General features: G+C 45.6%; 2 protein-coding genes across 3 annotated transcripts in view; both read right to left on the bottom strand.

Moving 5' to 3' along the window:
- NCAPG2 (non-SMC condensin II complex subunit G2) overlaps positions 1-14,546 on the bottom strand; it is a 278,460-nt gene that overhangs the window by 99,716 nt on the left and 164,198 nt on the right. The window lies entirely within an intron of this gene.
- Positions 1-14,546, bottom strand: part of ESYT2 (extended synaptotagmin 2) — a 74,454-nt gene that overhangs the window by 25,631 nt on the left and 34,277 nt on the right. For both annotated transcript variants that reach the window (XM_081243870.1, XM_081243871.1), the window contains exons 5-9: positions 14,067-14,139; positions 13,733-13,822; positions 7,103-7,158; positions 2,796-2,916; positions 580-756 (exon numbers count right to left, since the gene is read on the bottom strand). In XM_081243870.1, the coding sequence (XP_081099996.1) occupies positions 580-756; positions 2,796-2,916; positions 7,103-7,158; positions 13,733-13,822; positions 14,067-14,139 (517 nt within the window). The remainder of the gene's footprint in view (positions 1-579; positions 757-2,795; positions 2,917-7,102; positions 7,159-13,732; positions 13,823-14,066; positions 14,140-14,546) is intronic.

Below are 14,546 nucleotides of genomic sequence, written 5' to 3' on the forward strand. Positions count from 1 at the left end.
GCCCCACTCACCACCACTCCAAGATTCAGAGATTTGGCAACAGACCAGGCTGGGAGGACGGGAAGCTGATGGGGTATAAACTGCACCACTTCTCAGTTCTTTCCAAACCGCATACCTTGTGATGCAGCAATTCCACTCTGAGGAGCGTAATCTGGGGAAAACTTGGCCAAATGCAGAAAACCCACGACACTCATACAGCACTGGTTACAATGAACCCAAAAGCCCAGATCTCTCTGAGTAAAAACATGATGGTACCTACTCAAGTGAACGGCTATATTTATTGACATGTAGAGATGTCCAGATGTATTAAATGAAAATTTACAAAACAGTAAATAATCAACCTCATTTTGGAATACGTTTATGTGTATTAAGGGCTAATTATTTACCGTGATAGCTTGATGCGATTAAGGTTTAAAATTTTGTGTGAGGTAGGGATACAAGGTACAATAGTTTTAAAAACGGAAAATGAAAGCAAAGAGAATTGAGATTACCCTGAACTAAGTAAGCACACCACGACCCCGCAGCAGGAGTGGAACAGGAATGTGGAGGCGAGGACGGCAGCAGCACCCACTCCCTCACCTCGTACACCTCATTCCACTTTGGACTGAGGTTCTCCTTGATGACCTTGCTTTGGAAGATTTGGTTGCCAACTCGAATCACTCCATAGGGGTCTGACTTCCCCTTGACAAGTCCCTTAAGGTAAGTGTCTTTTCCCTGAAGATCCTGAGCTTCAATAAAGTGTATCCTCAGGACACCCTGGAAAGAAGGAAGACAGAGCAGACTGCTCACTGGCTCACCCAACAGACACGGAGCGAAGCCTGTGCACAGGGACCAAGCAGCTCCTCCTCCCTGAGCAAAAAAGGCAAACACATGATGCTCAGGAGCAGCGTGACGGGGCCCCAGGGGTCTGACCGGAGCCAGAGACAGGAGGGGCTGGCGTGAGCCACCATCTCTTGCAGACTTCTCTGGGACGGGGGGTCCCAGGGCGGCACTGTGTCCCAGGGACCCCAGGAGCCCAACCTGGGCAGTGCAGGATGGCAGGAGGTCAGATGGCACAGGGCCTCACGGGTCACCAAACAGTCCTGTGCTTTGGTAGTTGTAACATTAGTGGTAACTGCAGTGATAACTGGTGACAACTGGTACTACAGGATGCACGAGGCTGTTCCCAAGTCCTTGATACGCAAGTACTTTCCAATTACCTCACTGAATGCTTACAACGACCCTGTGGAATACCGTCATTAACCCTATTTCACGGATAGTAGGAGACTGAAAATCCTAGATGCATACGATTCACAGACTTCACACAGTTATCTCTTCCAGAAATGTTGCTTAATTGATAAAATTAAAAACCTCCACTCATATTTCTTTCAAGGCAAACACAACCTGTAAAGTTACCTTTTGGAGGGTAGCATTCTACACCACAAAACACTTTTTTAAAAATTACCAGGTAATATTTCTGAACCAATCAGCACAGAAAGATAGACATTTTTACAGATAAATATGCTTTTAAAACCGTAACAAAACAAAACCCCCGGCTTATATTTTCACAGGTCTAAAGCTTAGATAATGTGGCAACAAACATATCTGAGCAGCAGGGAGGCTGGATCCGGGCAGGCTTAGATGGTCACCTGTACTCAGAGAATACAAAGCCTAATGGCCTAGGAGCATGGGGATTTCTATATGGAAAGGCAGGCCTGCGTTTCCAGAGATGAGAATCCTAAGTTAAGGAAAAAAGACATCCCTGTCTCATACGTGGTGTCCCATCACATCTGCTGAATGCCAACAATGTAACTAATTCGGGCATGAATGACTGGGGTGTTGTTACTTGAAAAATTACAGGAATGCTCATGCACGTTTGTTGGTTTGCACACTGTTACTGAGATCGAATTTACCTAGAAAGAGTAACGGGCAGTGGGGAAAGGCTGGCCACTTCTACTTCAGGAAACAAACACTGAACTAGAACCAGACACCATTGACAGGCTGCCCACTCCACTTCTGGAGCCCAAGGTCGGTCAGACCAGACAGGTGGGGTGAAGCCCAGCGGGGAGAAGCCCTTGCTAACTGGGGCCAACCCTCCAGCTCTGTGCCCAGCAGAGGATTCCACGTCCTTGGCCAGCAGGCTCTCACGGTCTCAGACTGAGGTTGTTTAGTTTACTCAAATGAAGGTGACTCCAACATGTGTGACCCGCCTCTGTGTGCAGGGCATCACCCCAACTTACAGATGAAGAAACTACAGCCCAGACACACCAAGGAATATGCTCCCAAAGTGAAGCTGCTGCCTAACCCCAGGGCTGTGACTCAGCCCCAGCCGTGCCCTTCCATCCCATCCAGGGCAGCTGCAACACTAACGACGCGCCTGCCACATCCCTCACTGAACGACTCCAAAGATGCCCACTTTGTCATATCTGAGGGGAGGCTTGTACAACATTCCCAGCTTAGGCTGAACTGTTATATCTTGATACACACAAACAGGAAGTGCTTTCTTTCTGAGGCAATAAATAAGTGGTCATAGCTGTCCTTTACAACTTGCAATGATAGCTGCAGAATTAAATCCCTATGAGCAGCTCTGAGGTTCACAGCTGAGGTTTAAGAACTGTCCTCAAGTCTCTGAAAGTTTTCGGCCAGATGCCCCTTAGCCAATCTCCTAAGGAACAGGGCAGGACAGACCACCTTTACTGCATCAAGATCCACGTGGCAAGGCTGCTGTTAGGAGAAACACAAGAAGTCACAACACCCAAGTATGTGAAGAGTTCCTCCAGCCTGTCTGTAAGCGTTAAGGATCGGATGATGCTTACCTTTGGTATAGGAAACCGCAGCTGTGCTATTTGAACTTCGCTGACGAGAGGAACCGTGATTCGGTTGGGAAGCACCAGGTAGTTTGATATTATGTCCAAAATGATAGTATCTGACAAACCACTGTTAGGCGGGAGGTAAAAAACAAACACACCAACTATCAGACACTTCAGTACTAGTTACCTCCTGTTAACAGTCAACTTGGCATAGACGTGACACAATATCCCACTGACAGCGCGGAGCTAACCCCTCTAACACAGTATTTAAAGCCAGCAGTTTAATACTTTAGATGCAGTACTGCACAGTGACGATTCTGTGGGATTTATTCTGAGAACACAAGATACTATTCTGGCTATATTTCACAATGTCCTAAATAACATCTCATACATTTCCACATAACTTTATCATTGATTTAATATTGAGTAAGTAAGATACATTTAAATAAATTTCTTTTTTTTAACATAAACTATTTCAAACACCCATGAAAGTACAGAGAATACCAAAACAAGCATCCATTTATTCACTCATTCCATGTTTATTACATTAAATTTATCTTTCCTGATATATATGCAGAGGTCCCAATGAAGTAAAGGAATTTACAGTTCATTCTTTCTTCACACGTTATTTGGGTACTGAATACTGTAATCAATTTGAAATACTATACACCACTGCACAGAGATCTCAGTAGCAAGAATAAAACTGTGGAGGCTAACGAAACAAATGTACTTTCAATATGCTTTTTGTCTATTCTTTGGTGTAAATGTGAGAATCAAGCAACGTACGTGTGACGGCACTTTTGAAGGCACACGTAAACCAAGTTTCACTGCTATAGAAGAACACCTTTAGCCAGAAGTGCAAAGTTTTAAAAGAACCTTACTTCTTGCCAGTACTTCTCAGATGTTAACATTATGAACACACAGATGTAAAGTAACTACACACGGAACATCCACTGGGACACAGTGAAAGTGCCGTCACTCACTGAGTGACAACTGAGCCTCACTGCAGGTTGGGGGTCCAAATGCAAGGCCAAGATGCAGAACCTCAGCACAGCACCTTTCAGTCCGACATAGGCAGAAGACAAACCACACACCCACAGACAGCTCCACTCTACTGCTGAAGAGGCCAGTTACTCAGGCACTAGCAGTCCAGGGGGACTCAGAGGGTCTAAGCCGGCAGACACTGGATCAGTGTTCACCAAGCAGAGGATGAGGTGGCCCTTCAAAGCATTAATACCAAGCATAGTCTTACTTCAGGCATTTCCCTGCAGAAGTACCAGTTTTGTTTATATTGAAAAATCTGTTGAAACAGAAGACCTCTCACTGATGACATAAATGTTTCAAGAATCCCTTAGCTGCTAGGGTGGTCGGCCACTGCCTCACCTCTCTCTAACGCCTACAGTGCCAGCACGAGGCTCAGCTAGGCAGCCCCACCCGTGGGCTCCCAAGTAGGGCTGGGCATCCCCTGAGCCACTCTGCTCGTCCTGACTACGCCGGGGCTCAGCACACAGAACAGCTTCCCCTGGGTCCCACCCTTCTGGTCCTTTGGAACCGACCCTGCTCATCACCCTACTTCTGTTTCTGTCACAACCTTCATCCCTTCAACACTCAGTTTATGGCTCTTCATTGAAAAATGGTAAGGATAGCTAAAACTTGTGGTAAAGTAAAGTGATTCAGGCACCACTGCTACTTTATAATACCTTGGATTCTGTTTTGTAGTCAATGGATAGGGCATGTAGATGTTCATTTTGTAAAGCTTGGCGCAAGATTTCATTATGTTAGGTTCAAAGTTATTAAATATCTATTTTTATAAGACAAGGCTTGCCACAGCTGTGAGTTGTTTGACAAAATCTTTGAGAAATAGTAGCCCAAGTTTTACGTTAAGTAGATATGCGTATATTGTATCACATAAAATTTACATAATTATGTATCATATATAAATATATATAATATAAAAGGGGTATTTTACCATATCCCTTTTATACCATAGTCTCATTTTTGAATGGTGTGTCTACTTCCGTCTGTATTTCTAATATATATGAGTATATATTGATACTTTTAATGATAAATGCAATCCTATACATAATGAATACGGAAGAATAGGTTTTATATATTGTATATATGAAAACCCACATATAAAACAACAGCTGGAAGTTATTACTATACAAAAAGAGCCTGCCTTCATATAAAATCACGCAGTGAACTGGCGCTGTATTTTTATGGGTGCGTCGTGCGAGCGTGCATACATTTCTCCCTTCCAACTGAATGCTCTGGGACTGACCCCCAGCTGCGCTGCAGGCTCAGGCGGCAGAGCCCGCCCTCTGGCTCTCTACAGGGAGCCAGCACAACTCGGCCTGCAGGGCAGATGCTCGACAAACCCCTCCCACGACGCAGAGGGGAGGAAAGCAGACCACACTCTTCTACACTAAACGACAGCAGGGATTTGTCGTTTTTGCCAGCTAAGCAGCACCCTCTCCTCCAACTTCTAGAGCCCTTCCTTGGGGGGCCCCCCCACCCCCCTTCACTGGAGCTTCTTCAAGCACTTCTCTGCCTCCTCTCAGCGTGGGCACGAGGCCCAACCCGATGCTCAGAACCAGGAGAGTCTGTCCAAGGACAGGCAGACAGACAAGTCAACCCTAGAACCTGACCGTCAGAACCAGGAGAGTCTGTCCAAGGACAGGCAGACAGACAAGTCAACCCTAGAACCTGACCCTCAGAACCAGGAGAGTCTGTCCAAGGACAGGCAGACAGACAAGTCAACCCCAGAACCTGATCCTCAGAACTAGGAGAGTCTGTCCAAGGACAGGCAGACAGACAAGTCGACCCTAGAACCTGACCCTCAGAACCAGGAGAGTCTGTCCAAGGACAGGTAGACAAACAGAAGTCAACCCTAGAACTTTTGCTGGAACTCGTGGGAAAAGGTTCTTCTTCCAACTGAGGTTGCTGAGCGTGTGGAATAGAAGCTAGAAGCTGCTACTTCACAGCAAGAGCCTGCCTGGCAACAAAGCCACACACAGAAAAGCAGTCAGGAGCCGTCCTGTGGATGCCAGCACCTGGCTGTGCCTGGCTAACCGACAGGGCCGCGGGCCTCTCAGCGACACCAGCCGAGGGTGCAGGCTCCACTCTGCTCATGGCCACGGCTGGCACTCACAGCAGGCACTCCGTACCCATTTGTCAGATGAGTGAATAGACTGTCTCTAAAAAACAGTATTTGTTTACTCAATTATTTACTCACTTAATGAAGACTAGGTAAGTTGGGTTTGTTGTTGCAAGCAAGAATCCTAATCAACACTTTAACAAAACTCTTTTAAAGTTGTCCTTTCATTCCAAAAATCTTTTAAAGATAACAGTATTTTTCTATACCCAATAAACCACAGCACCTAAAAAAGACTTTTATTGTTATGACTATGCCTCAGTGTAGTATTAAATTTTCCCTGATAATGAAAGAAAATAAAATTCTTTCTAATGGCCATTTCAAGGGCATAAACAAATATACGGGAAGAGAAAAAACAGATCGAAACCAAGGCTTTCATAACTCAATTTTTAAGCTATTTTAGGGGGAAAACCCCCCACAGATTAGCAGTGTCCACTGGAAACATATGTAACTTTAACCAACAAGCAACACACTTTAACCTTCAAATGCAACAGTGAAACCAGCAGAAGCAGGCTTGGCAGCTGCAGCCTCAGACCTTCCTGCTCAGTGGTGGCTAACAGGTCTGCCGCCACCGCCTTACACCTCGGAGGACAGATGGACTGTGATGCGACTAGGAAGCCTCACTTCTCTCACAGGCGGGACATGCCCTGAAGGGCTTCACATGCTCGTGGTGGAAGGTTTCCTCGTGTTTCAGACACTAGAGCACACGGAACAATGAGGGCCTCCCAGCCACACGAGGCAGCTCCCAGGTCCAGGGCTGACACCTACCCCTCCGGGGAGGAGCGGGTCAAGGCACAGAAGGCAGAAAGGGAAGGCGCAGCACAGCTTGAAAAGATTCCAGAAAGGGCTAGTTTTGAAACACATAAGTTTGAAAACTTTCTAAAGTTTTCTTTAATTTTCTGGGATATTAAAACACCAAAACCGGAAAGACACCTCGTGACTAATGAAGAGGCTCCATCTAGTCCTAACAGGGCTCTCATGCAGCTCTGACCCAGAGCCTCAGACGGGGCGACACCACCACAGCCCACGAGGGCCCGCCCAGAAAGCACGGCCTGTGCTTGGGAGACACAGCCCTCAAACATCTGTGTCGTCTCCGCGACACTGGAAACGCACATGACACCACCAGCAAGCTACCCACAGGACATGACAGAGTACTTACTTCAATCCGGGGATATCGAGAAGGTTAGTCAGTCCTGTCCAATTAATTTCTAAAAGCTGTTTTAAAAAGAGGGCAAAAATATTAAGTATGCAAATTATTTCCAATTATCATATCAAATCATGCAGGTTTGTTTCTTTATAAATGAAGTGGGTTAGTACATAATACTGTCCTATACCTTGTTTTTCACCTTGTAAAACATCAAGGCCGTTGTCCCTTGTTGGTATAGATACCTTGCCTGTTGTCTTGTTCTTTTGATGTCATAATTTACTCCAGTAAAATCATAATTATTTATATACCCATCCTCCTACTGATGAGCACTTAGAATATTTACAATTTCTCTTTTATTGTAAGTAATGAATCAGTGAATATCTTTGTACACATGTGTTGTTGCATACACATGGAGACTAGCACTCAAAAAGTGGCAATTCTGGTCAAAGATACATGTTCATTTTGTATGTTGATAGATGCTACATAATTGCCCTAATATTGTACAAACTTACATTCCCGTCAACACTGTATAAAATGTCCTTTCTTTACACCCTATTAAAAATCGTATTTTACGCCTATATTAAAAATCAGTCTACCCAGCGGTTAAGCAGTACTTTATCACTGTGTAAGTCTGCCTATGCCTGAGAGTAGTGGGACATGTTCCATTCATTCATTCAACATCTGTATTTTATTGCTCATTTTTCTAGTGGGTATTTATCTTAGAATAATTCCTATATAGTTGGCTGAGATTCTATTAAACAGATATGGACAGGTAAAAAGTACTGATTGGAAACACTGCTTTTCCTGTCAAGATGGATACTGCACATAATGAAATTGCTTGTGCTTTATATTGTAGAAGATGCTAAGTGAAATTGCATGACCTCTATTACCCATATAGCTGGAGTGACAAAGCTGGGGAGTAGGTGGTTATAAATATGAACTGGAAGGGTCAAGATTCTTTCGGACAGAGCAACACTCAAAAGCAACAACTTTAATAAAGTCCTGAAACACTAACCTCCCTAGGACTCAGTATAGCACCCTGACTATGATCTCTAAAACGCATTTTCCACTAAAAGGAACAGGGGATTTTGAAGAAATGGCTGATTCCAGGTCTGGGGCAAAAACTGTTAACATGAGCCTGGGGCATCCTGCTGAATCAGGAGTAAAGAAGCACTCAAAGGCCCTCCCAAAGGGTGGTCACCTGGAAGGGACTCGCTAACTAGATTACAAACTCTCAGGTGACAGAGGGCCTACTCACAGGACCCTTGTCAAAATGATAAGATATACCTGAATGCTACCCAAATTCAGAGAAACAAAATGCCTGGGAGGCAGGAGCAGAATTCATGGAAGGACAGACTCAGGTGAGTTTGAAAAGAAGAGATCTGAATGCAAGAAAGAAGGCCCCAGGGGAAGGGCCTCCACGTTCAAGGCCCTGAAGGGGGAGCTGGCCTGTCCCTCAACACAGGGAGGCCAGGGGATATAAGAGCCAAGCTGAGGGGGTGGGAGAGGAGTGTGAGTGACTGTGTGTGGGAGGACGAGAGAGTGAGTGTGTGAGCAGGTGGACAGGTGTGAGGGCAGGGGCACAGCGGGGAGCCACCGGGAGGGGCAGATCCAGGCAGCGCTTTGGGAAAGCAACTAAAATTAGTGCCCCCCCCCCAAGTCTGGATGACTGGGATCTCCTTTCGAGAAACTGAAGAACCAGTGAGACGTGCTTCCAAAGGACAGGAAATCAGCTCTTTGGGCTGCCAAGGAACAGTGAGTAAGGTGGGCACGTTGCAACTGGAACCCCACCAGTGCAGCATGTGTTCACGGGAACCTCAGCCAGCTGCCCTCTGCCCTCCGTGCCATCTGCGGGTTGCAGGAGAGTCGGCAACAGCCACTGCTCGTTTCAGCACTGACGACACGCCAGGCGTCCTACACAGGAAGTCTGTTAAAAATGGACTGGTGGAGACTTCCCTGGTGGTCCAGTGGTTAAGAATCCGTCTTCCAATGCAGGAGAGGCGGGTTCGATCCCTGGCCAGGGAACTAAGATCCCACATGCAGCAGAGCAACTAAGCCTGTGCGCCACAACTACTGAGCACGCGCGCCACAACTAGAGAGACGTCTGCGCAGCACAAGAAGGAGCCCGCGTGCCGCAACTGAAGACCGGATGCAGCCAAAAAGAAAATAAATATTTAAAAACAAAACAAAACAGACTGATGGCTCCGCCCTTCTCCAGAGTTTCTGCATTTTCTGATTTGGGCTGGTGGTAAAGGTCACGAATATTTTTCTTATGTCTTAAAGCTCCTAGGACTTCCAGCTTCCACTTGGGATGTAGAAAACTGGGAAGAGCGTCACTCCTGGATGCATGGGGAGCTGAGGCGACAGGGCCTGTCCCAGGGCAGGAGAGCCAGAGAAAACCCTGTGAAATCCACAGAAATAGGGCGGGCCAGGGAGAGCACAGCTGCTGCAGGAAGGGCAGAAGCCCTGCCTTCGAGAGGCGAGGGCCCACAGCCACTCAGAGGACAGGAACAGAATTCACCCTCTATGTCTTGACCAGAGATCCAGTATTGCTGGGGGCGGGTGCGACACTCTCTCCTGCACAAGACCCTCCAGAGACAGAGTCACGGGGAGGGGGCAGGGCCACTGAAAGAGCAGCACAACAACAGTGGTGGGGCAAGACGCTCCAAAATGATGAAAGATATCAAACCCCAGCTCCAAGAAATGCAGAGAACACCTGGCGGGATGAACAGCCGCCAACTCCCCAGTGGCTTAATGTGTGGCCTAAGACTGGGCCTCTGTCGTACAGTGGGCTCCACGGACCTGCCAGCCCAGCCCAGCCTCGCCCCTCATGGCCGCCTCCTACACAGGGCTGCAGGAATCGGTTTCTGGGGGCCTCGTTCAAATGCTGCAACCTTCCTACTCCTGGTCGCGGGGTTAAGGGTCTGTATCTGATGCAGCTGGAACAGGGCAGGCAAGGACCAAGGGAAGACCAGGAGGCTCGCTGCAGCCAGTGTTTCTGGCCTGTGGCCTGAAGGACCAGAGGAGGCTGGTCTTAGGGCGAGAGAAGAACGAAGCTGAGGCAGACCAGGCACAAGAGACAGTGGCCACGGCGTCCACGTTCCACATTCCGTCCTGTTCCTGACTCCCAACCGCAGCCCCTGCATGGGTTTCGTGAGACATCAATACATGCTCGTTTTGTGTTCAAATAAAGCCCCCCCTCTCCCCCTTCCTTTGCTTAAGGTACCTCCATTGCTGGAGTCCTACTTAGTAGGATTCGATTTCTTTTCACAATCACTCTAAAAGAAAGATGTTATTTCCATTTTATAGGTGAAGAAACTCAATCTGTGGATCAAAGACTCAGCAGGCATGTCCTTTGCTAGCTGGGAGGAGCCCTTCAGGATAAACACGTTCCGAGTGAGCCCCAGACCATCTCCTGGAGAAGTTCTAGAAAGGACCTCCTGACTCAGTCTACTCTAATCCATACTCCTGAGACAAACCTAAAAATGACCTAAGGATTCTGAAACACTCTTAAGAGTGCATGCCAGAGGCAATCCCAACAACTGTCAAGTTAGCACGAGTGGGTGGCCCCTGGGACACGTCCAAGGGCAGAGAGTAGGTCGCCCTGGCTCGTACCAGAATCTTAACCCAAGCTTCTGTGCTTACCAGTGCTCGGCCTCTGCTGTCAGGACCCCACCAGAATGCTAACCCTACGTATAGGAAAATATTTAATTTCTGAAACATCTGAAGACTCACTATGTGCCAGGTGCTATACCAAGTGTTTTACATTTAATCGTCACCTCTAATCTTTTGAGGGAGGTATTAGTGTACTCCCCATGTTACCGATGGGGAGACTGAGGCTTACAGAAATTAAATACAGTTGGGCCACCGTACCTGAGGGTTCCAGTTCCGCCTCCTCAGATTCAACCAAACACGGATCAAAAGTATTAGGAAAGAAAAAATTCCAGAAGTTCCAAAAAGCAAAGCTTGAATCTGCTGCACTAGGGCAACTATTTACATTGGACTTTCAACTATTTACACAGAATTTACACTGTACTAGGTGTTATAAGTGATCTAGAGATGATTTAAAGGATATGAGAGGATGTGCATAGGTTATGTACAAATGCTATGCCATTTAATAAGGAACTTGAGCACCCACGGATTTCGGTCCGTGGGAGTCCTGGAACCAATCCCCTGTGGATACTGGGAGAAGATGGTAATTTGTTCAAAGCACGCAGTTCAAAGAAGAGAAAGAACCAGGAGCGGAAAGTGAGGTTGTGTGGGACTCACGTCTGTCACTTAACCTGAAATAAGAGGACAGTACATCCGCCCTGCCCCCACTGTGCTCAATGAGGTCAGCACTGCAGACACCTGTGGTTATTTTTTTAAAAACAAGTAGCACATTATCAGAACTAATCTAAACAAATCAACGAGCAAAAAAAACATGCGAAAGTTTCATATTCTTCTGAAGGTTGCCATGCTTCTAAATCATCTGGATGGTCAAAACCCCAAATCTTTCTGTTTTTCACTGGGGTGAGGAAGGACTTGGCAGCCAGCAGGGAATTCTGCTCTTACATTTTCCAGATGAAAGCGACTGAAAAAGTCCCTTTTCTCTGAAGCCTGTGCTTGGTGACTGTAATTCACCATATAAGGATACAAGTGATCCTCAACCTTTCACAGCCTCATCCTGCTTTTCTGAGTACTAAAATGTCATTTGGAAATTAATATTATCATGTTATTTTTTTTATTTTTTGGCTGCACGGCTTGTGGGATCCTAGTTCCCTGACCAGGGACTGAACCTGGGCCCCCTGCAGTGGAAGCATGGAGTCCGAACCACTGGACCACCAGGGAAGTCCCTACAATGTTATTTTTAAACTAAGTATACCTAAGAAAGATCCGATGAAGAATACTACAAAGTTTTGAGGAAGATTTAAAGATTTGGATTTTGTTACATTCTGAGCTGAATAAAAAACTTTAAATTGTTAAAAATTCCCTGCAAACTAAAAATACTTATCAACTTGCTAAGGATTAGTTTTTTATATTCATTAATGAAGGAATTTTCTTAAACATACTGTCTTTTCAACAACTTGTATGTGGGAAAAAAAACCCATGAAATTTGAATCTTTTACAGATTTCTTCATTTCTCAAAATTTTAATAAATTAAAATTTAACACAGATGTTCCTTAATAGCTTTTGAATTTTACCATGTTTTGTGTCGTTAAGATACGTTCAAAATAAGCCAATTATTTACGCAACAAAAAGCAAATGAGAATAATAATTTTAGTGGTAACAAAAAGTGATGACACTTACTTCTTATGTTTTTACACAGAAAAGCACCACTTGTTTGGTCTAGATAAACTTGTATTTTAAAAACCAGCAACAATAATTTGTATTAAGTTATTTGAACCAAATTATTCAAATGAATACCCCCATTTTACACTACACATGATGTTAATGACACCTCCAGAAAGGACTCATCGCAGGTTACAAAAATGGCACACTGTGAAGAGGTATCTGAGAAACAGATCCATTCATTCATCAGACATTCACTGAACTGTATGGAGACAGATATGGCTGTGGCTTCCAAAGATTAAGAAGTGTGCTGCGAGGCACAGGGACAAGGAGGGAACCTGGCTGCCCGTGTCGTGGGAAGGGAAGCATTCTGGGAGAGGAGGGAGAGAGGAGGAGGGAGGTGGCAGGGACGATGGGGGAGGGGTGGGGGTGGTACCACCACTGCACTGGACAGATGACCGTCTGCGAGTGAGAATCGGCCCCTGGTGGGTCAGTCTGCCGGGCAAGACCCCTAGCGGTGAAGTCCACTGAGGACAGGGCCGAGGCAGGGAGCCAGAGGCTGCAGAAGCCCAGATGAGGAGCCTTGTAGGAACGGAGCCACCCAGCTGAGGATGGACAGTCTCAGTGAGGGGAGGGGCCTCGGCGAGGAGAAAGGGTCTCAGTGAGGGAGAGTCTAGGTAGATGACGTGTTTGTTGTCTTACTTTTGTGGCTAATAATGAGTAATAAGTATTGACGACTTATAAGCAAAAATGGAATGTGAAATAATAATATCATGGCTTATCCAAGTGTTAAAATATAATTTAGTCAAAATTAATCTTTGTGACTCTTAAAAACACAGCATACTGTGTGCTTCATTCAACACACCCCGAGAGGCAGGGAATGGCGGGGTGGGGGACGGCTGCAGGGAGACTTAGGGTGAGTATGAGGATAGCAATTCTGCCAGACCAGGGCAGGTCCAGGTGCAGATCCCAGACTTACTGGTTTTGTGACTTGGACAGATCAGACTCTCAGGTCCTGGTCAGCAAAAGTATTTAGTGTTAGTATTTAACTACAGAGCTATGAGGATTGAATGAGTAAATATATACCATACTCAGTGACAGGCGCTGAATGTTAGTTACAACCCATACTTTCTAAGGTCTGCTTTCAAATTTTCTGCAGCAAACATATTATTTTTATAATGAGGAAAAAAGTTGTCTATCGAGAGATGTGAAGCCCTCTGTTAAGGCACAAAGAGATGAAACCACGCAGGATTCATGCACCAAAGGGAATAAAGTGAGTTAAGCTCTTTTTCTCCACTCTGTCTGTTCTTCGGTAGGTACACATTCTTGTCAGTGAATGGGGAGAAAAGAATGAAATAAACGTTGACTTACTGGCTTCCTAAGGAAGAAGATAGACAAAGCTCCCACTAAGGGCATGTCTCCAATCAGTGGTTCCAGGATCACCCGCATTGTACCATGAATCTAAATTCAAATGGGAAACCGAAACTTTAACAGAAAACAATTCCACAGGCCATTACAGACACAAGAAGGAGGATGCAGGATCCTCTCAGTGATTCCTGAGCATCTGACTTCAGGTTTCTCTCAAGTATAACCTATAAACAAAAACTTAACTTCAAAGAAATTCTGAGTTAATAAAAACTTCATGATTTTCTTTCTGAATAGAGCACAGAGAATTTAAGACTAAGAAACTTAAAAAAAACCTTACCTGTATACTTTGCACACCAGCTCTACAAAAATATCGCTTGATCTCCAAATCAATCTCACAATTTCCTACAAAACTAGCAAAGAAAAAGTTCTGTATTACATTCTCTTAATCACCACAGACCTGCAAGATATATAATCTGAATACAATGATAGTAAAGCAACCAGAACTAGACTGTAGGCAAAGCTGTAACCTGCAGCCTGGCCGTGCCAGAGTGTTCTAGTGCCTACATTGGAGCGGTCACTGACACCAGTCAGTACCACCGCATGGGTGGCGAGGCAGGCAGCCTGGCCAGAGGCCTTGGTATAAATGTCACTTCTCAAAGTGTGGCTTCTGGAGCAGTCTCTTGATGGAGCGTAGTTTTCATTTGTTTTATAAACAACTATGCTTGTTTAAAACATAAAAAATGCTGAGATTATGTTTCACCACAAATAAATGCTGTGCCCAAGCTCCCCGTACTGAGGAAACTAGCAGTGCTCAGGG

The sequence above is a fragment of the Mesoplodon bidens genome, assembly GCF_964165515.1.
Source record: "Mesoplodon bidens genome assembly, chromosome: 9".
Classification (NCBI taxonomy): domain Eukaryota; kingdom Metazoa; phylum Chordata; class Mammalia; order Artiodactyla; family Ziphiidae; genus Mesoplodon; species Mesoplodon bidens.